Source organism: Aspergillus undulatus (assembly GCF_047715775.1).
Source record: "Aspergillus undulatus strain CBS 261.88 unplaced genomic scaffold BDV17scaffold_3, whole genome shotgun sequence".
Classification (NCBI taxonomy): domain Eukaryota; kingdom Fungi; phylum Ascomycota; class Eurotiomycetes; order Eurotiales; family Aspergillaceae; genus Aspergillus; species Aspergillus undulatus.
Window position 1 is genome coordinate 155213 of NW_027396607.1, and position 22328 is coordinate 177540.

At 52.0% G+C, this 22328-nt stretch overlaps 12 protein-coding genes across 12 annotated transcripts; 4 read left to right on the forward strand and 8 right to left on the reverse strand.

The window, feature by feature from the left end:
• Positions 1-355: 355 nt before the first annotated feature.
• Positions 356-1426, reverse strand: BDV17DRAFT_105227 (uncharacterized protein). The gene has a single exon (XM_073753748.1). The coding sequence runs from the start codon at positions 1238-1240 to the stop codon at positions 479-481; it is 762 nt and encodes a 253-aa protein (XP_073620060.1). The 5' UTR covers positions 1241-1426; the 3' UTR covers positions 356-478.
• Positions 1315-2237, reverse strand: BDV17DRAFT_251392 (DUF1993 domain-containing protein). The gene has a single exon (XM_073756417.1). The coding sequence runs from the start codon at positions 2138-2140 to the stop codon at positions 1613-1615; it is 528 nt and encodes a 175-aa protein (XP_073620061.1). The 5' UTR covers positions 2141-2237; the 3' UTR covers positions 1315-1612.
• Positions 2238-2535: 298 nt separating this feature from the next.
• On the reverse strand, positions 2536-3559 carry BDV17DRAFT_286907 (SGNH/GDSL hydrolase family protein; the record flags this gene model as incomplete). The annotated part of the gene is made up of 3 exons (XM_073761041.1): positions 2536-2864; positions 2928-3067; positions 3138-3559. The coding sequence occupies 3 exons, from the start codon at positions 3557-3559 to the stop codon at positions 2536-2538; spliced, it is 891 nt and encodes a 296-aa protein (XP_073620062.1).
• A 242-nt stretch (positions 3560-3801) lies between these two features.
• On the reverse strand, positions 3802-4968 carry BDV17DRAFT_105247 (putative urea hydro-lyase/cyanamide hydratase). Its single transcript, XM_073753749.1, has 3 exons — positions 4345-4968; positions 4033-4293; positions 3802-3983 (listed from the first exon to the last, which is right to left on the reverse strand). Exons 1-2 carry the CDS (start codon positions 4880-4882, stop codon positions 4094-4096), a joined length of 738 nt encoding a protein of 245 aa, XP_073620063.1. The 5' UTR covers positions 4883-4968; the 3' UTR covers positions 3802-3983; positions 4033-4093.
• A 2227-nt stretch (positions 4969-7195) lies between these two features.
• BDV17DRAFT_286910 (uncharacterized protein) lies at positions 7196-8635 on the forward strand (the record flags this gene model as incomplete). The annotated part of the gene is made up of 1 exon (XM_073761042.1): positions 7196-8635. The coding sequence occupies one exon, from the start codon at positions 7196-7198 to the stop codon at positions 8633-8635; it is 1440 nt and encodes a 479-aa protein (XP_073620064.1).
• Positions 8636-9602: 967 nt separating this feature from the next.
• Positions 9603-11049, forward strand: BDV17DRAFT_105287 (uncharacterized protein). The gene has a single exon (XM_073753750.1). The coding sequence runs from the start codon at positions 9749-9751 to the stop codon at positions 10901-10903; it is 1155 nt and encodes a 384-aa protein (XP_073620065.1). The 5' UTR covers positions 9603-9748; the 3' UTR covers positions 10904-11049.
• On the forward strand, positions 11050-12073 carry BDV17DRAFT_105288 (uncharacterized protein). Its single transcript, XM_073753751.1, has 2 exons — positions 11050-11440; positions 11507-12073. Exons 1-2 carry the CDS (start codon positions 11195-11197, stop codon positions 12008-12010), a joined length of 750 nt encoding a protein of 249 aa, XP_073620066.1. The 5' UTR covers positions 11050-11194; the 3' UTR covers positions 12011-12073.
• On the reverse strand, positions 12073-13062 carry BDV17DRAFT_105291 (pirin family protein). The gene has a single exon (XM_073753752.1). It carries the CDS (start codon positions 12997-12999, stop codon positions 12136-12138), a length of 864 nt encoding a protein of 287 aa, XP_073620067.1. The 5' UTR covers positions 13000-13062; the 3' UTR covers positions 12073-12135.
• Positions 13063-13989: 927 nt separating this feature from the next.
• Positions 13990-15805, reverse strand: BDV17DRAFT_279040 (major facilitator superfamily domain-containing protein; the record flags this gene model as incomplete). The annotated part of the gene is made up of 5 exons (XM_073759645.1): positions 13990-14513; positions 14576-15053; positions 15114-15158; positions 15225-15417; positions 15477-15805. 5 exons carry the CDS (start codon positions 15803-15805, stop codon positions 13990-13992), a joined length of 1569 nt encoding a protein of 522 aa, XP_073620068.1.
• A 793-nt stretch (positions 15806-16598) lies between these two features.
• BDV17DRAFT_286914 (uncharacterized protein) lies at positions 16599-17805 on the reverse strand (the record flags this gene model as incomplete). Its single annotated transcript, XM_073761043.1, has 3 exons — positions 16599-17067; positions 17116-17233; positions 17283-17805. The coding sequence occupies 3 exons, from the start codon at positions 17803-17805 to the stop codon at positions 16599-16601; spliced, it is 1110 nt and encodes a 369-aa protein (XP_073620069.1).
• Positions 17806-19741: 1936 nt separating this feature from the next.
• BDV17DRAFT_286915 (uncharacterized protein) lies at positions 19742-20041 on the forward strand (the record flags this gene model as incomplete). Its single annotated transcript, XM_073761044.1, has 1 exon — positions 19742-20041. The coding sequence occupies one exon, from the start codon at positions 19742-19744 to the stop codon at positions 20039-20041; it is 300 nt and encodes a 99-aa protein (XP_073620070.1).
• A 1669-nt stretch (positions 20042-21710) lies between these two features.
• On the reverse strand, positions 21711-22130 carry BDV17DRAFT_251405 (uncharacterized protein). The gene has a single exon (XM_073756418.1). The coding sequence runs from the start codon at positions 22051-22053 to the stop codon at positions 21889-21891; it is 165 nt and encodes a 54-aa protein (XP_073620071.1). The 5' UTR covers positions 22054-22130; the 3' UTR covers positions 21711-21888.
• Between the last annotated feature and the right edge of the window lie 198 nt (positions 22131-22328).

The window sequence follows — 22328 nt, forward strand, 5'->3', positions numbered from 1 at the left end:
TTGGTAACCATAGTTGCGGTTGGGTTCTGGTTCTGGTTGAAATAGCCAAAGCACCTGGCCTAATTGATGAATCATACTGGTGATTTGAATGATCAGTTCCAGAGTGCTACATGGCGTCGAATATCGAGACTGACGCTAATTCAGAGACCGCTGGGCTCTTCCTCCTTGAATTGGCTTCAAGGCATTCGACTTTTTCACAGCGAGACACATCGTCCCTGTATCGCGCCCCCATGGCCTGAGGAGAATGTATCCTCTAGCCTGGTAGCGTCCCAACGTCGATATCCGTAAAGGTCCGGCCACTAGCGAATGGGGCAGTTCATATCAGGGAACGACAAAATCGAAGGACAAAGCGTATCGCGCCCAACATGGAGCCCCTCATCAACGAAAGAGTCGGTTGCAGGAATACTCCAACGGCTCCTTTGCTGGTTGCAGTCCCAGTCGCAGATCGTATGTATGCCATAATGAAGAGCCTCACGGCTTAACTCCCAGGCTCTCCATCGACCGGAGTATTGAGATTAGCCGTATTGCCCTCGGTCGCAGCCTTAGCCAACGCCAAAACCGACCTCTTCTCCTTCTCAATCCCGAGTCTCTCCTGGGCAGTATCACAAAGCTCCACATTCCCACACTCACAAGGCCCCTCCCTCGCCCAACGAAAGGTAATACTCCATCTATCCTCTCGCGGCCTAACCGTCCCATCGGGCAGTTTATCCGTCTTGCGCTTGGCAATCCCATGCGTCCAGTGTAATCTCGCGTCCGCTGAATAACACATCATGCTCCGCGGCTCGAGGTCAATATCGATTTTCTCGTCGCCGGATTTCCCATACCGCATGCGCATTTGCACCGGTGCGCCCAGGCTCAAGGCGTATAACTGGTCCCAGCCGCGATGGGAGTCGACGTGCGGTGGGATTCCCGCGCCGGGCGGGTAATATTGCAGACAGACTTGGTCGGGGGGTCGGGACTCCGTTGTGGGCAGGAGTGGTTCGAGCCAGGCGGGGAAGGGTTTGTAGGGGATTTCGCGGTCGATGCCGAAGGTCTTGTAGTCGAAGGTGTAGCCGTAGTGTAGCGAGACTCGGCCGGAACGGTCGGGCCAGGTGAGTTCGGTGCGGAAGAGGTGCAGGAGGGAGGCTTCGTGGGCGGGGACTATGAAGGAGGGTTGGATGAGTAGGCCGTGGATTTTGGGGTGCTCGGTGAAGGAGGTATTGCCCTCGGGCTCGGGGTCGGGGTGGGATTGAATGCCCATGGTGCGGTGGTGGGAAGAAAAAAGTTGAGGGGAGGCGCGGGGAAAGAAAATGGTCTGATTGATAAGCACATGACCGACAAGGTATATACATCAGTGCCGCGCCCAGTGAATATTTGGGTAAGCAATTAACCAGAGTCAATAGATCTCTTGATATTGCTCTTTCTCTATTCTATTCTTTGTTTATCTTTCTTTTCCCAGTCTACGGTCCAAAAAACTGCCTGGAATGTTTGCCTGCCATGAAAGGTGATACTGTGCAGATAGCCAGGTTACAACGCCAATCCCTGATACAACCAGATTCCATTGAAGACTCAAGCAATAATCTAAACTACCCTATTATCTGGGTCATAAGCATAAGTTATAACCACCCAACCTCTAAAACCCACTAAAAGGCGCCAAAAACTCCCCCAGGTAATCAATCTTCCCCAAGGGCACCCCCTTAGCCCTCAGAATATCATAAGCGGTAACAAGATGGAAGAAGAAATTCGGCATCGCATAAGCAACCGCATAACTATCTCCCGTAAACTCAACCTCCTTTGGGCCCAGCGGCGCCTTAAAGGTCTTGCCCTCGTTCGCGGCGATAGCCTCCGGTCCAGTTTTCTCAAGCTCAGCAATCGTCTCGTGAATGCGCTTGTAGAAATCTTCGAATGTCTTATCGCTATCTTGTTGACTTGGTGGTTCACGGAGTGTAGGGCGGTACGCGGCTTTGATTGCTGTGTTTGTCACGATGAAGACTTGGAAGGAGAGGGGTTTCATGTCAGAGATTAGGGAAGCGTTGACCAGATCTTCGAGCGGGGTGTTGGTGGTTTTGGCGTGTTCTTCGGCTTTTTGGAGGGTGTGTTTTAGGGATTTAAGGCCCTGGGTGAAGAGGGAGATCGTGTAGGTGTGCGTTAGGGAGGACATTTTGTTGGTGGTTTTGTTGTTGTGGTGATGTTTGTATGGAGGAAGTATATACTGGAGTACAGCTTGAGGTAGAGCTTGAGGTGCTTGATGATTGCGCAATTGGATGCCAGTATGGCTTTATTCAGGAATGCGGTCTATTTGTAGTTCGAGTCAAAACTTCAGCCCATCGTAGCTTTCGCATACAGCATTAATAATCTTATTCCACAAGGTTCCAGAGCTAAAAAATGGATGGGGTTTTGATTTGTCAGGATCTACAGCGGGGAGAGATGCTAACTATACGAGGTGGGTTTGTAAGCAACAATAAGAAATGATTTCATGAGAAACTGAATGAGAAGAGCCTTGAGCTTGTGACTTGGGAGAAAGTCGTACAAGCTTATACCCTGTCTCTTCAACAACTACCCTGACACAAAGAATCCCTCCCAGTCAGCCGCAACAGCCTGCGCAACCGCATCCTGTATAACAAGCCCAGGGTGGTAATCATTAAACCAGAGACAAGTAACCCCATCCTCATTCCAGCAGTCTGCTGATTCGCCGCCAGCATCGAGAAGCTGGTTAAAGACGGGCTGAGTATCAGTGATCTTGACGACCGCGTCGGAGTGTGCAGCCGCAAAGTCGCTCGCTCGCTCGTTAAGCCCCGTGTTCCAGCTTTCGATGGCGGCGCTGAGGTGTGTGATTGTGTAGTTGGCGTTTTCGCCTTGGGTTATTTGGGGGGTACGCTCCGTTGCTATGATAGGGTTGGCTTGTTAGCTTCTCGCTGAGATGAGCTGGGTGAGGGTGAGGTACGTACGGGGAACAGTAAGGAGCGCAAAGTTGCGCGCGCCACCATCGTAGACAATCTCAATCTGTTCGAACAGCTGGTCCAGGATTTCGGTCTGGAGGGCATCAGGGTTCGCTTGATACCACGAGCCCCCGACATCATTGACGCCCCTGTCCTCGTTAGCCCTTTCAAATCCGGCCCAGTTCACCCGAACGCTGTAAAAGATAGGTAGGTACACACATCCAAACAGCAAAAAGCGTACTATTCGCAGTCCACGGCGCAAAAGCCGGCTTGGGCGCTAGGTACTCCGTAAACTCCTCTACCTGATCGATAAAACTGTAAACCTCAGGCGTATACGGCGCAACAAGCGACGCATTAACCGTGGCGCCGCCATAGGCAAGGTTATAGTTCAACAGGAGCGAATCATTGTATGTTGCGACGAGGTTCGAGATCCAATTGGCGCCGCCGGCTGATGTCCAGCCTGGGTAGGGCGGGTTGCCAAGCGGGTTTGAGGAGGAGGGTTTCGCGCCCGTGATGTTGAAGCTTGTTGAGGTGTAGGAGTCGCCGAAGCTGATTAGGTACTTTTGGGTTGCGAGGGGGTAGGAGAAGTATGGGATTGCTACGGCTGGTGTGGCCAGGAGGGCTAGGGAGAGGGACTTCATTGTGTTTTTGGGTGTGCACCTGAAGAGTCAAATCCGGTGATATTTCGATTCAGGGAGCAGGCGAGGACCTGATGCTAATATAGAGCCAGATTCCGAAAGACCATCGCATCTCCGTGTTCAACCTTGTCATTGAGTGACTGGCACATCGTCAGAGAGTAATTAGGCTCCGTGCCGAGTCTGGGGACGTCGCTCATCTACCCCAGACAACCCCTATTTGACAATGGACGAAAAGGGAAACACGGAGACTCGGCCGGTCTTGGCCATGATGAAACGCTTTGCTAGGTCCAGGCACTAAATCCAATTTGCAACGGACAATATATTTTCTCTGCTCGTGAAGAACGGCATCATTCGAGTTTCTCCAGGGCTTTATATTAATGTAGGTGTCCGATATGACCGCCCCGCAAGGTCCCCAGCATAAGAAGCCCTAAAAAGTTCAGAATATTGCAAATGCATAGCAAAACGAACAGAAATACCATTTCATCCTGTCGAATTCCAGCCCTGACCAGTCCGCGACATACAGTAAGAGATAGCCAGTCACTCAAACTCGTTATACGGGTTCTTCAAGATACTCCCCTGAAAGTCCCCCAATGCCGTCGTATGCGCCCACGGCTTAAGCTCAACCTCCTGGCCAACAGTAGTAGCAAAACAAGAGCTCCATTTCAGGCGTGGCCAATGCTCGATGACATTCTTCACAGTATCATCATGCACTAACTGCGAATGACCGCCGATGTTATCTACGCTCGTTAGTTATCAGACCCGACAGGAGAGTGGAGTGAAGATCGAACCAAAAATAGTCGCAAGCTGCACCAACTGCCCAACAGCCGTAATAGTCCCAACATCTCGAATATCCTGGTGCCGGATAATCGCTTCAGCGACACTCTCCGCCTGAGCCTGGGTCGCGCTCGCATTTGCGTCTGCTCGATCGGAACCCGGATCATTCCGCAAAACATCAAGCGCGAGGTACCCACCATAGAACTCAAAACTCAATTTCGTAGCATTAAGATTCTCCCTGGTCGTTCCAATATCATGGAGCATACACGTGAGGAAGTACGTCTCATCACTAAACTCCCACACCGGGAAGGCGTATCGCTTTATCGCGAGTCCGTAGTGGTAGACGCGCATGCTGTGGTGGAATGTTGGTTCGGGGAGGTGAGAGCGCGCGTATTCTTGGATTCGCTTTGACAAGGGTGTATCTGGGATAGGCGTTTCCGAGACGGGGATGAATGGCGCTGCGGGTTTTATGGAGAGGTTGGCTTGGTTGAATAATGTTTCAGTGTTTGCGGGGACGGCCGTGAGCCCGTATTCTTTGGTTTGGTCCGTCATGGCTGGGGTCTTCTTCCGGTGTGAAATTTGTTGATGGGTTCAATCTTGAAGGGCGTCAGTCGTCAGACTAGGAGGTTTAAATATGAGGATTTTTGACGTCACGCAAGCCCCTCTGCAGCTTACTCAGAGTTGCTACGCAGACGACCACGCATCAGGCTTATGCGATATTTTGTCAGCGTACGGGGTTTGGTGTTGCATCTGTCTGCTGACACGAGCTTATTAGGAATAAGCATGGGCTAGAAGAGCCTAGTCTGTGACTCGAAATCCTGTAGCCTTTACTAATCAGATTTGTGTGAAACAGCGTATCCAGAATGGGAATGCGTGGCTCAACAGGCTACCAGCGGCAAGACTAATTTTACCATCAATTAATGCTTGAGTTATGCGAAATTATCTCATGCCAGTGATAGCCTCGGAATCATGTAGGGCGTACGGAAGTAAAGCTGGGGCATGACTATCCTGTTGGCGCGCAAGGGGATACGTAAGTGGTGATCTTTCCTGTCCCGTTTAGCAAGTCTTCGCGTTTTGAAAAGCCACTCGGCCAGGGAGGCGGCTACGAGGGCGCTCCTTGTTGCGGGATCCTGTATTCTTTCGCTCACTGGCTGACCGCGTCGGAGGTGCAACTCAGCCTTGGGCCTTATTGTTGAAGGGCGTGATTGGGCGTCGCCATCTTGGCAAGTTCTGGAGTTATTTGCTCCGCAAACTATGCTGCCGCGTCGCACTGTCTTTTGGTGTACGGTTTGTTGATAGCTGGACTGGGTTCGCCTCATATCTGCGCCTTCCCCCACTGCGTGTCCCTCACCACAAGGCCGTTCCTCACCTGTCCTCGAAACAACTCACGCCCTGCAATAATATCCCACCATGTCTTTCATACCTAAAGCTTTGCCGAATTCTGTAAGGGAATCAATCAAGGTGTTGAATGAACACACTTGGGTCGTTGGTCCCCTCCTCCTTCAACGGTCGGACGGCCGATCTGACGCAGCCACCTGGTATGATGAGAGCGACGATGTAAGTTTAAACCGTTACCGATGCACCGACTCCTCCACCAACAGCAGTCACGATACAAACGGATCATCCCAAGTTCAAACTGGTATACGACGTTGGAGACCAGCTCTGCAGTCTGGGCTCTAGGAGCCAGTGCTTTCTGCAAAGTCCACATACTGCCTTATAGAGATATGACTCCGGAGGCCGCGACCCTGGCGTATGTCCATGAGAAAAAGCCTGACTTTGCAGTCCCCCGGATTCTTTATAACAAGGAGTTCGATGGTCGATCTTATCTTTTTCTCAGTCGAGTTACGGGACGGACGCTCACAGAGGCCTGGCCCACTTTAGACGACACTTGGAAGAATTATTATGTCAGAGCTGTGGCAGATGTTTGCCAAACGATGGCGACCTGGGAGGGAGACGAGATTGACGGGGTGGATGGTCAAACAATGTACGAGCCGTACCTGAGAAAATTGGGAGACAAGAGAAGGGTTACCCCCGAGCTCCTGCTAGAAGGATGTACAGCGGCGGGTATGGATTGCTCAAAATTTGTCTTCCAACACGCGGATATGGGCCCGACAAATATCATTGTCGAAAACGTTCCGGACAAAGGCACTATCGGCGTGATTGACTGGGAGATTGCCGGGTTCTTGCCGAGGGGCTGGATTCGGATCAAGTTTCGAGTTAGCGGCGGTATGAATCCTGAAGGTCCAGGGATATTGCATCCGCATGAATATAGGCGAGAGGTAGCGAATCGGCTCAAGGAGCTTGGATTTGAGGAGTATGCGGATCGTTGGGAGGCGTGGTTTTTTGAAGGTGATGAGGAAGAGGACTGATGAACTGGTCTTTTAGCCCTAGGAATTTGACTAGAATCTCACCCATGTTAAAGGTTATCGAGGAGCAATATTGGCTGTCCAACCTCTCTCTAGGGCTGCTATAAGCGAACAAGCAGAGTTTCTTGATCCTTCTCGTTTACCTCGCGGGTAGGTGAGGTGCTGCATAGCGCCTTCCGTATCTGTGATGTTGGACCACAGCAGGGGGCATCACCAACGCGAGGAAAGGCGATCGAGTTGTTGACTCACTTTTGATTTCGAGCTATTAGTGATTATAGCTCATAATAATATCTTTAAAACCGTCAGTATGAAGCAACTTATCGATATTTTGCACCTTGGACAGTGCACCGAACTTATCGCCAGGTCCCTTCCACGCAAAGACCTCAAAAACTGCCGGCTCACCTGCAAGGACCTGGACAATATCGTAATGGGCCAATCGCACCTATTCGAGAGAGTGTACCTATCCTGTGCAAATAAGGACCTGGAAGTTTTCGCAGAAATGTCGAGCGATCCCCGAATCGCCCCGCGCGTGAAAGAGCTCGTTTGGGATGTGACCATCGAGCCAGGGTATCAGCATCGAGGCCCCAATGAACCACTCGAAGGAAGGCCGGGTTGCCGAGCTCGTGTGCATCGGATCATGGCTGAGTACTCAATGAACCGTACACATGGCCACGACTTCAAACTCCTCTTGGCGGCTTTGCCTCACTTGTCCAATTTGAGGGCCGTCGTTTTCGCTGAGCTGATGAATGACTGGACTGAGCCACATAACGCGTTTAAGCTCGATGGCCAATACAGAACACGACGATACTCTCCTCAGGCCGAACAGAGCACATACGAATCTCCGGCTATGAGAGAATGGTTTGGTCTCGAACTGGGCGCACTTTATGCTCCGGGAACCTATGGAAACCCCCGCCCGTCACTCGGATCGCTGGCTAGGATAGAGAGGTGGGCGCAGAGTCCAGAATCGGTCTTCACACAGAGCCATAGTCTGGTGGATCACATAGCGCAATTTCGGACAAAGACCTACCGAGAGATTGTACTATTACTCGTGGCAGTGCATGTTCGGAATTTGACCCTAGAGAGTTTCTCCGTTGAGGCTGCTCCAGAGCCCTCACTGCACTTTTACGGCGGGATGGACGCCGCCTGGTTCTGGGGTATTGATATTGCCGCTATTGACCACTTTACGCAAGGCTTGACAAGATTGATGGACGCATTTCGACCCTTGCGTCGACTGTGTCTCTGCCTTGATAATTTATTACCCCGGAATTCGCCAAGGAACTGGCGTGTGTTCATTCCACGGTTACTGAATGCTGCAGAGAACCTGGAGACTCTGGAATTGAGACTGTACGAAAGAGACGACCTGCCTGTGATTCAAATGCCCCATTTTCCACAGCTTCGGACCATGGTCCTAGGTAATTTCAACATTCTGCACGACAGGCTGGAATTGTTTCTGCTTAGATGGGGCTACAGTATCAGATTGAAGACTCTAATATTGGTCGACTGTGTGATCCTGGCGGAGGAGCCCATGGGCGAGAAGGACGTCTTGAAAAGGTTGAGGGCCCTTGGTAAAGAAGAGCTGGTCCCGCGTGAGAGCATGCACAAAGACATCAGACTACTTTCGGTTGATCCAGAACCACCAGAAGAAGGGACCACGAGCGAGGTCGGTCATCCCCCCAGCCGTGTCCCGTTTATGGATATTGGCTTTAAGTCTCAGGATGGCTCGGACTCGGACTACATGCCTGCTTCATCGGAACAAAGCGAAGAAGATCCCGAGAAGGACGATGCCCTTTCTCTCTTGAGCGACCGGGCTTTACGGTCACTGAAAGTATTTATTGACCCAAAGGTGCATCGACCACACGATTCCGTCACATACCCGGAAGACTACAGACTTTGCTTGTGGGTAGATGATTTTGTGGTCGACGTACTGCCGAACGACTAGAAATCTTAGTTAGATTATAGACACCTAATAATGTACGGACTATCCAGGGCTAAGAGCTCGATTACGCATATGTGAAGTCCCTATTACCGTTGCTTTTCAGCAGCGTCTCGCTTCCTCCCACCCTCAAAACACCACCCATATCGCCTTTAGTCCTTTTGGGCTCAATAGGAGAAGGAGGGAAAGCGACTACAATTCCTAACAGAGCTTCACACTCAATTCACTAGGTATCCAATTTGATCGCCCATCTGGCCATGGCACGCTCCGTGTGAATACTCGATTTAGGTTCAGGCGGATACTTGTTCTGACCTCAGATCGCCCTTTACAGCTAGGGGTAAATCGAGTGCAGGTAGGCCAAAGACGAGCAAATAGGTTGGTGGAATCAGGACTGGCTCCTAGGCCATATATTCTAGCTGGAATGACTCGCAAGATAGAGCAGGCTATTTGGGGCCTAGACTTGACTTTTGAGTTGAATTCTGGCAGCGTCTTTGGGTATGCTGAAAGTGAGGAACAGGATGTTGCTGGTGTCAATGGAGTCTTCCCATATCTGGTATTTATCCCACCAACATACCCGTCAATGTTATCTGTTATCGATGCGGTGGACACTTACACCACAGATCCTTGCAATTGCGATGATAAAGATACATATCTTGGAACACCATGTCGTCTAAGTCGAATACTGGTCGTTGGCAAACATTGGATAAAGTGCTCTATACAATGCACGAGTCGGAAGAAGCACAGCCTCGTCGAAAAACGGCGGTCTGTCTGTCGACAAGGCTGGCGAGGCTAGCGAGGCTGACACGCAGGAATGTGCATTTGAGCCAGCCAATTTTGCATCGACCTAAGCGCTCAGCCTCGTCTTGGTCTGCGCAGACTGCCTTGGGCGAACCTGCTGTCCACGTCCGGGGTAGCTTTCTCTCCTTCCCTCCGCTTCCTTCCTTCCGCTCCGCCAACTGTGCGATTGTTCCATCTCCCCATTCCCCTATGCAACGTTAGCCGGAGCCCACGGCGATTTGATCCTGGAAAATATCTTTTCTACTTCCTGAGACTGTCGCAAACGTACCAAGCGATCTTTACAGCTGAGTGGGGCTCTCCGCTGTTCGCGTGCCACCCACTATGGTGCGGCTTATTATTCCAGGTTGGTGGGTGTGTTGCCGATGCTGTCAACCGAACAGCCCGGCACTTGCCGTTGATACCTGCGCGACGTGCGGTCATCGCGAGTGCCCTTGTTGTCCGCCTTATTATGGGGGGAACCTTGACCGCGGCGCGGACCGTGGACCGGACAGATCTTGGAATCCTACCAGATCCTCGCGTCCCACCACTCGGCGCTTGCCAGCGGCGCCCCTATTCTCTACGAACGACGGCAGCAGCAGCCGCCTTCAGAGTCCTCCGGCTACCACTCTTGCCCGATATGCCGCTGTTATGCCGCCTCCACTGGATCCATCAGAGACAAGCCTACCTCCGCCTGTTTCGGAGGAGATACCAGTGAAAGGAGATGATATCCTTGTGCGAATACTTTGCGAAGACGAAGTGATCACAGCATGCTTCAATAGAGGCGCGAGTCCCGGTTATATTCCCGGCCTTCTCAAAGACTCTGTAGCGGATCGCCTGGCGGAGCTTCTGGATCAATGCCGATACCGCCTTCTGGAGGATCCATTGCTGGACAAACACAAGCGTTTGACTATTGAGCGGCATATGCCGTACGGTGCCGGTGAAGTTGCCGACAAGGTTAAAAGTGAGCTCATGAACAAATTTCGGAGTGGATTGGGAAGACGTGGTGTCAGGAGACTCAATGAGCAAGCAACGAGGGACGACCCCGAGCACAAGCGTAAGGGGTTGGTCAGCTTGCCCGAAGTCGAGCGGCTTCGCCAGATATTGCTTTCCACTGAAGCTTACCGGTTACTGCGCCACGACTTGCTCGATTCCACCTTTCCGACCCTGTACGAGCGAATGAGGAGTTGGTATAACGAAAAGATTCCACTAACTGAGGACAACTCTGCGGTGACCCCGTACGTCAACGATATGGTTCTCAGTGAGTTCCGCTGCATTCGACCGGAGAAAATATCTTTCAATCTGAATCCACCTAATGGATGGCTCAATCTCTGCAAGGGGGCAGTTGAAAAGTGGACGCGGACAAAACGGGACTGGTGGCCATTGAAGGCGCATGTAACGTCACTCAACGTCGACGAGAGTTGGGTGTCTTGGCCCTGTCAGGTATGGACACTCACACTCCGAATTTTGCAAGTTTTGCATCTCATGCCGGTTGGTTAGCATTGCGGAGAGAGGCGATGGATTAAAATACCTTCTTTTGTTGCAAACGAGCTTGAACAGCTCGTGGCAGAGCATCTACACGCAGAATCTAAAGTGCATGGCTTGAGAGAGTCACTGGCTCAGGGGCCAATACACGGGCCCGAAAAACAGAATCCGGGGAGTCAGGCGCCCGGGCTTGGTGCAGGACACCAGCAGACGCTGCAACCTTTCGTCAATACACCCCTGCACAATACAAGTTCCACGCCACAATTTAACGCCCGGCGGCCACCGCAACCGCCGCCGGCATCTCCCATGTCCAACCGGGGAAATCCCACACAAGTGACCTCGGCTAGCTTCAGCTTCGCTGCAGCTGCCCATGAGAGATATGTATTGCTCGTAGTAAGGCGAGGGAGCCAACACTTCCTCTCCCAACTTAGGGTACATCAATCAAACGACGACAATTTCTTCCAGGCCCTTCGATCCGAATACTGCCGTCTCCGAGGATGGATACGAACCATTTTCAGTGTTTGGAGATATTCCCACTGCGACTTCTATCAGGCATGTTACAACCGTTTCATTGATGACAATCCAACGGAAGGCCGCTAACACAACGACAAAAAATAGTTCGACAAGTTCGACGACTCGGCGTATGCCCCAAGGGTAAAGGATGCTTACCCAAAATCTAGAGATCACTACGAGTACAACCCAGATCCTATGGATGTCGTTCCCCCAATAAGCGAGCACGAGTTCTACTGTCGGTTCTACTCTTGCTATAAAACAAATACCTGGTCAGTGCATCTTTTCCACTCCTGCAGAAAAGCGACTGGACAGTCTTGCGGCGCGCTCGACCTGCTCCCCAAGAAAAAGATTAGACTGGAGGAGAACGGAGACACGCGGCAGATCTTCTGGGGCATCTATGCGCAAGAGATTGTCTGCTTCAGATGGGTTGTTGTCTACAATGTCGCCTGCTTGCTCCCGACTGTTGTCTTTCTCTTCCTCTGGATGTTTCCGTTGGGGTATCGAGGTGACCTTCAAAACGCGGCAGTGCCACTCACGGCCATGATCGGGATGTTGACATTGTTTTGGAGCTTTTTCATCGGAAGCATTCGATTTGGAGGGCTTCATTGAGTGCGCCTACCGAACAAAGTCCAAGCATTGCTATATTTTGAAGCTTCTCTAGCAATAATGTTCAAGGTTGTCGAAATGATATCTACTGTACGCCCATGGCACAGGAATACACAGTTACAAAGAATCTAATCACTATCTAAGACAATCACTTCCGTCTCTGCCTCCCCAATACTCTCCACCCCCAACACATCACCCGCATTAACACCCGTAATAAAAGCCCCATCACCCTCCTCAAGAACGGCATCTTCCCTCTGATCCAGCCGGATCTTCGCCTTCCCGCCCTTGGTCATAGGCAAATGCACATAAACATTCCTCTTCTTCTTCTGCTTCACAACATTCCCAGCCCCAACCGTCCATTCGAACCTCCCCAAGGGCTCAATAATCCCAGCCCCCATAACAAAGTCCGCGTGGATCGGAATCGTCTCCGGAATACTCGGTACGGCCTCCTCCTCCTCCCTAGGACTCGCCTCGGGCCCGGCCTTAAGCGGCGAGAGGATAGGCACAAAGCCCCTTCGTTTACCGGCCTCATCAAACGACTTCGTATGATAATTCGGCTTAAGACCGTACCGCCACGGCAAGGCCCAGATCTGCAGAAAATGAACAGGCTTCAAACTCTCGTTCTGCTCGCTATGCGCAATCCCCGTCCCACCCGTCGTAAACTGAACATCACCCCTCTTCATCCTATAAAAGTCCTTCCCCTGCGCCCCCTCCGCGCCTTTCCGAACCATACTATCGCGGTGCGTGAGTTCGCCGGAGAGAATATAACTGAAGATCTCGGCATCGCGGTGCGGATGAGTCGGGAAGCCGTTTTTGGCGGCGACGCGGTCTTCGTTAAAAACTCGCAGCGAACCGAAGTTTATGTAGCGGTGGTCGTAGTACCCTGCGAAGGAGAATGTGTGGAAGGTCTTTAGCCACCCGCCGTGTTCGGCGTAGCCGCGGTCTGAGGAGCGGCGGAGGACGATTTTTGCTTGGCTTAGGGGTTTTGACATCTTGATATGTCTATTGTGAGAATGAGATATGAGATGGTAGACTGGAGAATAGGAGGATGGAACTTTGATAGAGGTTTGTTCGATCGAGGTTGGATCTCGCTTGGTTATATAGTGTTTGGGTGTGGTGGGTCTGTGGGTCTTTATAAGCATCGGATAAGCAACTCAAATCGCTGGAGCTGTGCAGAACCTTCGAAATGCATGACGCATAATTGGGTAAGAAGGATTACTTGAGGGTTGGAATTTATTCTTTGTTCGAGAAGATGATATTTTGACATAGATGCTTACATATTGGCTTATAACGACCGAGTAATGTGCAGATATGTAAACCTTGCGGCTTGTCTGGATTCTGACGTCAGACAACCAATAGCGTTGTCCCGTAGATCATCTGTCGGCAGGGGGTAGTAAGGGTGCTACGTCGCTCGATACTGAAATCGAACTTAGATCAACGAGCTTAATAAATGTTGTGAACACTATAAGCCGACTCCAATAAGAAGAGAGGACGAGGACCGCTGACTTGGGGCCAGTTTCACGCTTAGCCGTCTGGGAATGCTATATATATTGACATGGCGGGAAACGACCCGCAGACATAAGACTGCGAATTCATACTCCGCTGTGTTCCCCATTTCTTGAAGAGTGGTTTGTACAAGATTATCAAAGTTTGAGTTCGGGGGAGTTGTCAGATGGATCGACAAGCTTAGCGTTCCGTGTCTCGGTGTTTTCTTGCTTAGGGCTACTGTACCCAGATATAAGACCTTTTTGTCTGTAGCCCTAATTGGTTCACTCTGGATACGGAGACACTGTTTCGCCGCTTCAACGCACATCGAGAAATCATCATTCCCTATAACCGCCAGAAGCGAAGAAGCCGGAGTAGCTGCAGAGGATATCCACGGATCTAGTCCGATTTGAAACTAGTAACGGGGGTTCTACCAGGTGTTCACTAATTAGACGACATCGTGGAATCACCAAACCACCATCGCACATATCTCTACCTTAAGCCGTCTTAAAATTCACTGGCCCAGCCCACCTCCTCAACCTCTTCCCCACAAGTCCCAAAAGCACAACACCCAAGAAGGCAAACCCTACAATCCCCGTCATGGTCCCAAACTGCCTCTTCGCACCTTGCTTCCCGGCCCACTCAACCATAAAATAAGAGACGATAAACCCACCCGTCGTTCTCCCAAAGTTGATCCACGCCGCGACTTCACCGCTTGCCTCGGGGTATGAGTCCAGAACGTAGGCGTTGACTGCAACGGTGACAATCATGATTCCGAAGACGTACAGGCCCCAGCCTAGCGCGGTGAGCATATAGTGGTATTCTTCCTCTAGGGCGAAGCCGAGGAGGATGAGGCCGGCTATCATGAAGGGGGTTGCAACGTAGGTTGCGAGGAGCCGGGCTTCGGGTTCTAGGTGGCCGGCGTTGCGGCGCGCTGAGAAGGTTGCGAGGCTGTCGTGGAGCCAGTGGCCGGCTATTTCGCCGAGGATGGCGGCTACGACGGGGGTGAAGTAAAAGAAGCCTGCCCATTATTAGTATGTACATCCAGATATGAAAGGGGGGTAGGGAGGGATAGGTATCTACCAATCTGCTTCGGCCCAAACTGATACAAGGGCGTAAGGAAAATCGACAATGTCGTGTTAATCCCAACAACCCACGCAAACGTAAGGAGATAATAAATCGTGGCCCAAAGTACAACCGGCTTCATGATAACCGTGATCGGCCTCATGAGCGCATCATACGGGGTATTCACAATATACCCCGTTTGCCTTTGCTGAATCCCCAACATCCGCTTCCACCGCGGCGCGTTAGGAACCAGTTCGAAGGTTTTATTCTTCCGGTCGTAGTATGTTTCTTCGACGAAGAGCGCGATTGCGAGCAGACATAGGCCTGTTTCGATGGCGTACACGCCGAACGCCCATTGCCAGATCTGGGTTGATGTTATGAAGGCCGCGAACATGGGGCCCATGTAGGGGGAGAGGACGATGAATGCGGACCAGATGTTGATTTTGCGGGCCTGTTCGTGGAAGAAGAACATGTCTTTTATAAACATTAGGCCGCCCTAGAAGTGCCGTTAGACGCGATCAAGATATGTATATATTACATTTGGTGGGCGACGTACTCCCTGCGCGACGGTCGAGAAGAACCCATTTAAAATGCGCGCGGCCTGCGTCGCGTTGTTAGTTACGTATCCGCTACGCTAGGCAAATAAATTGGAGTGGCGAGAACATACCATAAACGACTCAAACGACTGCGCAGCAGCACACCAAACCGCCGTCGCGAGCGCAATAACGACAAACCAGAAGAGGACAGGGAAGCGCCCAAAGTACGCCGAGAGCGCAACGACAAACGGCCCGCCCGCACCAAGCATAAACACGTTTCCTACTTGCGAGTGGTTGACGTGGTCTTCTGTCATGTTCCAGGCCCTGGGATACCTGCCGTCAGTATCCTGGTTGAGGAAATAGATGGGGTGGAGAGAACATACACAGCCTGCGGAATCAGCGTAACGGCCCCAGTAGCACTCCCATAATCGGGCAAGAACGCGGTGACGGAAACAACAATGAGAATTAAATGTTTGCGAAACGTCGACCAGTTCAGTGGGTCATTGGGCGAGTTGCTGGGCTGCGGAATGAGGACTTTTTTGCCGTCTGCCGTTGTCTTTAGACCTTGCCCGTGGTGTTCTCGTTGCGCTAGGGTTGTATCGAGGACGTAGCCTTCGCGCTCGCCGAGCTGTTCGAGGTCGACTTCTGAGGAATTTTTCTCGGTTGAGGATAGGGAGCGCGCGGGGGTCTCCTCTTGTTTGGTGATGTCCATTATGGAGGGTTGTTAGGGGATTGAGAGAGGGTAAGCAGGGTGGTCTGCGAGGGAAAGATGGAGGATGAGAAGTGGGAGTAGGGACAGCGCGAGTGGTATTCCCCCGACCTAATGAACTAAATACGACCGCCTTGTTGTCTCGGTAGAGTCTCCCAGCCGGATGCCGGGGTATGTGGAGAACATTTGTTGAGACGACTGCCCAGCCCAGCCCTGGTACCTTCGGGATTGTGGTGGGCGATACCAGGTAACCCGTGGTTGAGAGACTGTCCTTCTTGGCTGTTTCATCTCGGGGCACTCAAACCGAATTAGTACACCAAGCAGGGCTTTCCTCTGATGTACCCTGCTTGAATCTGCACCTAATTCTTGGAAGGCGAGTAAGGACACCCTGCTTACCCAGCAAAGTGGCCGTGACCGTTCTAGAATGATACGAGACAGCACGCACGTGTACGAGCAACGGAGCAGTGGCATTGCGGCACAGTCGCGATGCATATATGCGCCCAATAGAAGGAGCCCAGAAGCGGCACGATTATCACCGGAAATGAAACCTCGCCCAAGAGGAGGATGATGCTTGACACTAGCCAAGGATGCTGGGCTATCTAGCTTCCTAGCGTAGAGATCGTCGCGGTATGAACCGGGGTATATACAGACGAGCGACGATTGGTGCAGCAATCTCGCGCAATTTCCGTGGAGCCATAAAGGGAGTTTTTTCCATGGGTCTGGGCTACAGATACAAGTGAAGTGGGAAGGGGGAGTATTTCTTTGGCGATGGTAATTGCGCAAGGTGGTTATTAATTCATCTCCGGTCGCCCAGTTCGTACCCATACCCGTCCTCCGAGCTCGCCTGGACATGGATCTCCGTAGTCATGAGAATACCCTGCCCAGTCTCGGTCGTCGCCATGATCGGATCTTCGCTGTCACTCTCCGCATCTGCCCTCCCAACGCGGGTCCATGCGAGTGGGTACTCGTTCGTTCCCTTTCCCCCGCTCGCGAACTGATCGTAGGGGTGAGGGTGGGATCGTCCCGATTGACGACTGCGACTCTGACCTGGCTTTTGGTAAGGGGTCGAGGTGGTCTTTTTGCTGCTTCGTTGTCGGACGACAATGTTAAAGAGGGGTGTTAATGTTGGGATGCACGCTGCGATTATTATGAGGTATTGCTCGATTGCGATCCAGATTGTTAGGTCGACTGTGTCCCAGGGGTAGTCGGCTCTGGCGGAGAGCGAGGCAAGATTGATGGTCTTCACTATAGCAGCGATCATCGCACTGACCTTTTAGCATCGCGATAGTTATCTCACAAGACGGCTAACTTACATGATGCCCAGAGACAGTACGCATCCAAGTCCGATCTTCACCTTCAGCGCCATTTGCAGTCTCCAAATCGTGAAAAGAGGATAGATAGCGAGGACCAGGTCCGAGAGCGCAGATGAAGCTGCGCAAACCTGTGAGAATTGCACCATGAACGGAGGGAACAAACATACACCCTTGGAAGAATGCGTAGTTTCTCTGCACATTCGGATCCCAACAACTCCCCTTAACACTCTCGTCCCATAACCTAGCCGTAGGCGTACACTGCCCGTAAATTGTGTAAACGCAAACACTGTTGATGACCGTCAAAAGGACTATGCCGCCGTACATAACGGGCTTATGATGCTTGACTTTCTGGATAATCCTCAGTAGAAAGATTGCAACGGAAACCTTCCCCCAGTTCGTGCTCATGACATGGAAGCCTTGCGAGAGCCAGTTGAACTTTGTCGACTGAATTTTTTGGTAGTCGCTGAGGTTTACGGCGTGTCGACCGGTCCCGTGCTGCGCGCTCAACGTGGCGAGGATAGTATTCGTCGTTGCGCAGGCCATCGCTAGGAGTATGAAGGGGTCATCCCAGCCCCATGATCGGATTATGCGTGTACGTACCCAGACGCGCAGGGCGACGAGAATGACGCAAATGCTGAACAGTGGCCAGGAGGCCGCGAGGATCACCCAACCGCGATCGGGAAAGGTCATCGTCGTTTTAACTGAGGAGTTGACAGCCTGCGAAGACACTGGCGGATGAGCACCGTTAATCAAGTAGCCATAGTGTGCCTTGCGCTCTCACTCAGCTTACTGCCCGGGTCGACGGGAGCCCAGCCCAGGCGTCCACATCGAGTGCTCGGCAACTGCACGATCCGCCACGAATCTGGCAGGTGCATTTGGCCATCGACTAGCAGGGATGGCCCTGGAGACCGATATTGAGAGCGGGATGAGATTGGCTGTGTGCCATTCCCAAGGTTAAACCAGCAATTTCACCGATGCATAGTGGGCGAGTTCCTATTGTCCCCACCGGGCTGTTGACGCTGTGCGGTCCGCTTCGGCTAGATCCCTGGCTATCGATCGGTGAACTATAGGCCCACTCCTGCGGCAGAGTTTCGGGGCTATGTTGGGCAGGCCAGTCCTGCTTGCGAGGTTCGATTCGGATCTTGGCCAGCTTGGTTGGGAGGATACGAGGGTCGACTAGTTTAGATTTGCGTGGTGAGCCCTGCTCGGCCGATGGTGGAGGCGATTAGTATCAGACCCCCGTGTTGACTCCGTTGTTTCCAGGTCCGCACATCACCCACCCTGCGCAGTATTATCCAGAGGAATTTCTTCATCTTCGTATTTGTTGTGCCCTGTTCCCATGTCCGTCTTCAAACGGCAATCAGTCGCTAACATGACTACAATACCACCAATGGAAGATCGCGAGGAGCCGTATTCGCATTATGGACTGGCCTGGTTCTCGGTTGGCGCCCGGATGATGACTAGAGGCCATGTAAGCAAGAATCCGCACATAAATGCTGTTTAGCTGGCTGCTTTTGATAGCAGAACGATGGAACGGAGGTCCGTGCTTTCCCAGCTGGAATATCGGTTAATGTCCGCAATCGCCATCTGGACACAAGAAATTCTTTGAGGGGTTCGAAGCAATCGGCTCCCAGGTCTTCTTCGTGTTCGCGCTCCATATCGCCATGGGCAGTTGCACGCAAGATACGAAGAAGTTTATTTTTCAGCGGCCGTACTTCATTGAGACGATGCACAAAGGGTTCATATAACCAAAACACTAGCCGAGATTGCCGCATGTTCTGTGTTTGGTTTAGGTGTTCCCAATATTCCCAGGCTCCGCGTTGACGTCGACCTGAATAACGTTGCCGATTTCGAAGACAGAGCCGCTAGGGCGCAGAGGTTGGCCAGCGGAAAATTGATCGATCTTGGTATCTTCAACCAGTTTCTTCAGGTGGGCAGAGAGTATTAGCAACTGCCCCAGTTGTCATGATCGGCCAAAGCTACCAGGGGATCATTCAGGTCTTCTGTTGGACCGGGTTTCGCCACGACGACTTTCCCTTGAGTTAGACTCACTGGCTATGTCAGTAGAAAGGAAACTTAAACTCCTCGGAGAATCGGAAAGTTCGATCCTAGCAGTGCCAGGGGCCTGATTTCGAAGTGTACACCTGCCCATTTGCCAAGGGTTGAAGGTGCAAACCTGCGAACGGGAGATATTCCATCCAACAGCCGCAGAGCACAAATAAAAGCACATGAGAGTTCAAATACCTGAAGAGCTGACGAGGCCAGCCACTGGTCATATCGGTTCGAAACTGGCTTCCTCATCTTTTTCCGAGTTTCCGTCCATTCAGCCAACAAAAGGGCCCTCGGTCACCCTGGAGACCTCGCGGGCAGCAAGAAATGAGACGGTCCACCACGAATCAGTGTAGTTGGGAGTAAGGATGTTCAATGTGGTGAGGCTGTTGCTGGTAATGGTCGTCGCTGAATGCGCCTTCCTTACATGTCGTCCGAGTCGCAGCACCTCCTGTGTCGATGGTTAAGAATCAGCGGCGTTTCTTCTTGTTCTCCCTGATATATCGTCTTCGCCTTTTAAACACATTCGACTTATCCCACATTCTTTACTATTTGACCAAATCTATATATTTAGAAAATGAACTCCAAAGACCTTGCCCACTGGGCACAAGAAAACAACAGCCGGTTCTACGAACTGGTCACCAAGGACCCGGGAGCCCCGGAGGAGAAGCTTTTCTCCGACCACGACCTCGATGGGTGGAATGGCACCATCTTGAGTGGTTCAAAAGAATGGCTCCAACTCGCATCGTACATGATTATCGGCTCCGGAATCACAGCCTGCAGTGTCGCCCACACAATCCTTCACGATCCAGCCTTTGGCAGCCACGATGTCCTCGTCGTCGAAGCCGGAGTACTGGACAATCCCCGAACCAATTGAGAACGGCGACCATGAAGGATTGGGGCGACATTGCAAAGACATGTGGCCCAGACGAGGCTAAAGCGGTTGTCGAATTCTCACACATAATCTCATACGGTTGCGCGGGATCGCGAAAAGGTTGCCCCAAGAGATCCAGGATAAGGCGCAGTTCCAACGCGTTACGACGATTACAAATTTCATGAGCCCTGAGATACGGATTCAATATGAACGGTTGGAGGTCCCATTTCGGAAAGCTTGTGTAAGGCCGGGTAATTCTATGGCTCTTCGAGACGCGGAGATTGCTAAGTCGGTAATGTACACCATCGAGCCCGACGTCACACTGTCTGACTGTTGTCACTACAGAGATATGGGCTAGCACACTCGGAGGGGGTGCTCGAAAGTCCGGGCACAACACTCAAACCTGGGGGACTGGTGGCTGGAGTATTCAAAGCAGTTGCGAGGGAAGTTTCCGCTTCGATTCGCGATTCAGACGCGTTCCGCCGTCACCAAGGTCAAGCACAGTCGCAAAGTTCCTCGTTACACTTGATTGAGTACCAGTCGTGGTAGATATCTTCGCAATGTCCGTCGTATACTGCGTCAACGGCTGGACGACGCATCTGCTGCCTCATCTTAGCGGAAAGATCTTCCCGCTTCACAGTACACCCGCCAAGTACCAATTGAGCGAAGCGCTATTTGACGCCGCCGCGAAGTACAGTTGGACTCTAGTTGATCAACCGACAGTCGACACCAAGACCAGCATGATTGACCCCGGGCAGTACTCCATCACTCAGGGTTTGGAAGATGGTAGAGTATTTTCGGGTCATGGGCAAAGACTTGCTCCCAGAAACATGACAGACGCCGCCAGTTCTAGCATTTCCTCCCGAAGGCACGAGGAACTTATACAGCGAACGTTTTAAGTTGCCTGTTGAGAAGCTTGAAGAGTGGGTTAATGTGAAAACCCCTGGTGACCTCTGGCAATTTTTCCGGATGTCGCCAAACATTCCCGACCCCAAAGCCCCCAAAAGGCAGAAAGATGGTCTTCGCCGATGGCCTTTTGTCCAGATCTCCACCCGCTTGTTGGACGCATCCCCGACGAGTACACAGGCTGACATGGTAACCTCGAATGGATTGCTGCCGGATGCAACGGCAACGGGCTTGACAAGTGCTGGCTGATGCGCGAGGCGCTTGTTAACATGATAAGCGGGCAGAGATGTGACCGACAAATCCGTGGTAAGCAGAGACCCTACCGGCGACAGGTTGAAAGATGTGAAGTGGAAGCTGCCCCGTTGCTACATGATCGATAAGCATCTCCAGCACCAATTACGTCCTCAAAGGTTCCTCGAACAATGGCTACAGCAGGACACGTTCGATCCAGACTCGTGAGTGGGTGGTTTTGTTAGTTAGCAATTGTATGTAGTGTACCACTAACTTAAGAATAGAAGTTGCGTTGCAGACCCTGGTATCGATCCTGATGACGTTTTCCTTTAACATACAGTCCATGTGTTTATGATGAAGGCGCTGGATTGCCCAGGTAACTGCGCCCTTGGCTCTCATGTTGCTTCCGCGCAGTTGCCTCCAACGTACACCACCAGCCCGTTGTCCGGTGAGCCTGCCCTAATTCAGGATAAGCGGTCCTGTAAACGTAAACAACGACCACTTCATTGTACTGATTTCGATCGCTCAACTTTATCCAGAACCTCCAAATCGGTGGGCTGAGGTTTGGCGCTCTGATGGAAGCGGACTCGTTGCCCGTGTCGGGTCTCAGTTCCGGCTCGCAACTCCCTCTCCAGCTCGACAACACTTCGCATGCCGCGAATGCACCTGCAATACTCCCAGTTCCATGTTCGATGACTGTTGGATCGTCGACCCTATCCACAATAGACTCCGCTTCGCAACTGGCTTTCCAGCCTGACGGTGCTCAGCGTGTCCCTAATGCCCTGGCGATACCCCCAGACACCGCTCCGATGAATGTCGACTCGTTGCCCGTCAACTCTGCGTTCTGCTTTGCATCGTCCGCCGCAGATTGGCACCATTCAGCACGCCCCACTTGCACCGGCGATACTCGCGCCCGTAGCCCAGGCAAATGCCCCGGCGAGCGGGCCCCAGGTTTTCGACTTGCCATGGGGTATTGGGGGTGGTGGCCGGGTCACCATACCCGAGAACTTTGGGCTGCCAGCCGGATTTAACCTGGATGTTGATGCTGCTCTTGCAAGCAGTGACAGAATGAAGGAAACGCAGATAGCACAAGGCCAGGGACGAGCAGCCCCTGCAAGCCAGGCTCCGGCGCCCCCAGTCTCCCAATCCGAAC

Bases quoted from the DNA above. Each gene is read 5' to 3' on its own strand.
- BDV17DRAFT_251392 (XM_073756417.1), bottom strand. From the start codon at position 2,140: ATGTCCTCCCTAACGCACACCTACACGATCTCCCTCTTCACCCAGGGC.
- BDV17DRAFT_251405 (XM_073756418.1), bottom strand. From the start codon at position 22,053: ATGGTGCCAATCTGCGGCGGACGATGCAAAGCAGAACGCAGAGTTGAC.
- BDV17DRAFT_105227 (XM_073753748.1), bottom strand. From the start codon at position 1,240: ATGGGCATTCAATCCCACCCCGACCCCGAGCCCGAGGGCAATACCTCC.
- BDV17DRAFT_105287 (XM_073753750.1), top strand. From the start codon at position 9,749: ATGGTGCGGCTTATTATTCCAGGTTGGTGGGTGTGTTGCCGATGCTGT.
- BDV17DRAFT_105247 (XM_073753749.1), bottom strand. From the start codon at position 4,882: ATGACGGACCAAACCAAAGAATACGGGCTCACGGCCGTCCCCGCAAAC. The intron at 4,294-4,344 runs GTTCGATCTTCA...TAACGAGCGTAG, and splicing joins GCAGCTTGCGACTATTTTTG to ATAACATCGGCGGTCATTCG.
- BDV17DRAFT_105288 (XM_073753751.1), top strand. From the start codon at position 11,195: ATGTCCAACCGGGGAAATCCCACACAAGTGACCTCGGCTAGCTTCAGC. The intron at 11,441-11,506 runs GCATGTTACAAC...GACAAAAAATAG, and splicing joins CCCACTGCGACTTCTATCAG to TTCGACAAGTTCGACGACTC.
- BDV17DRAFT_105291 (XM_073753752.1), bottom strand. From the start codon at position 12,999: ATGTCAAAACCCCTAAGCCAAGCAAAAATCGTCCTCCGCCGCTCCTCA.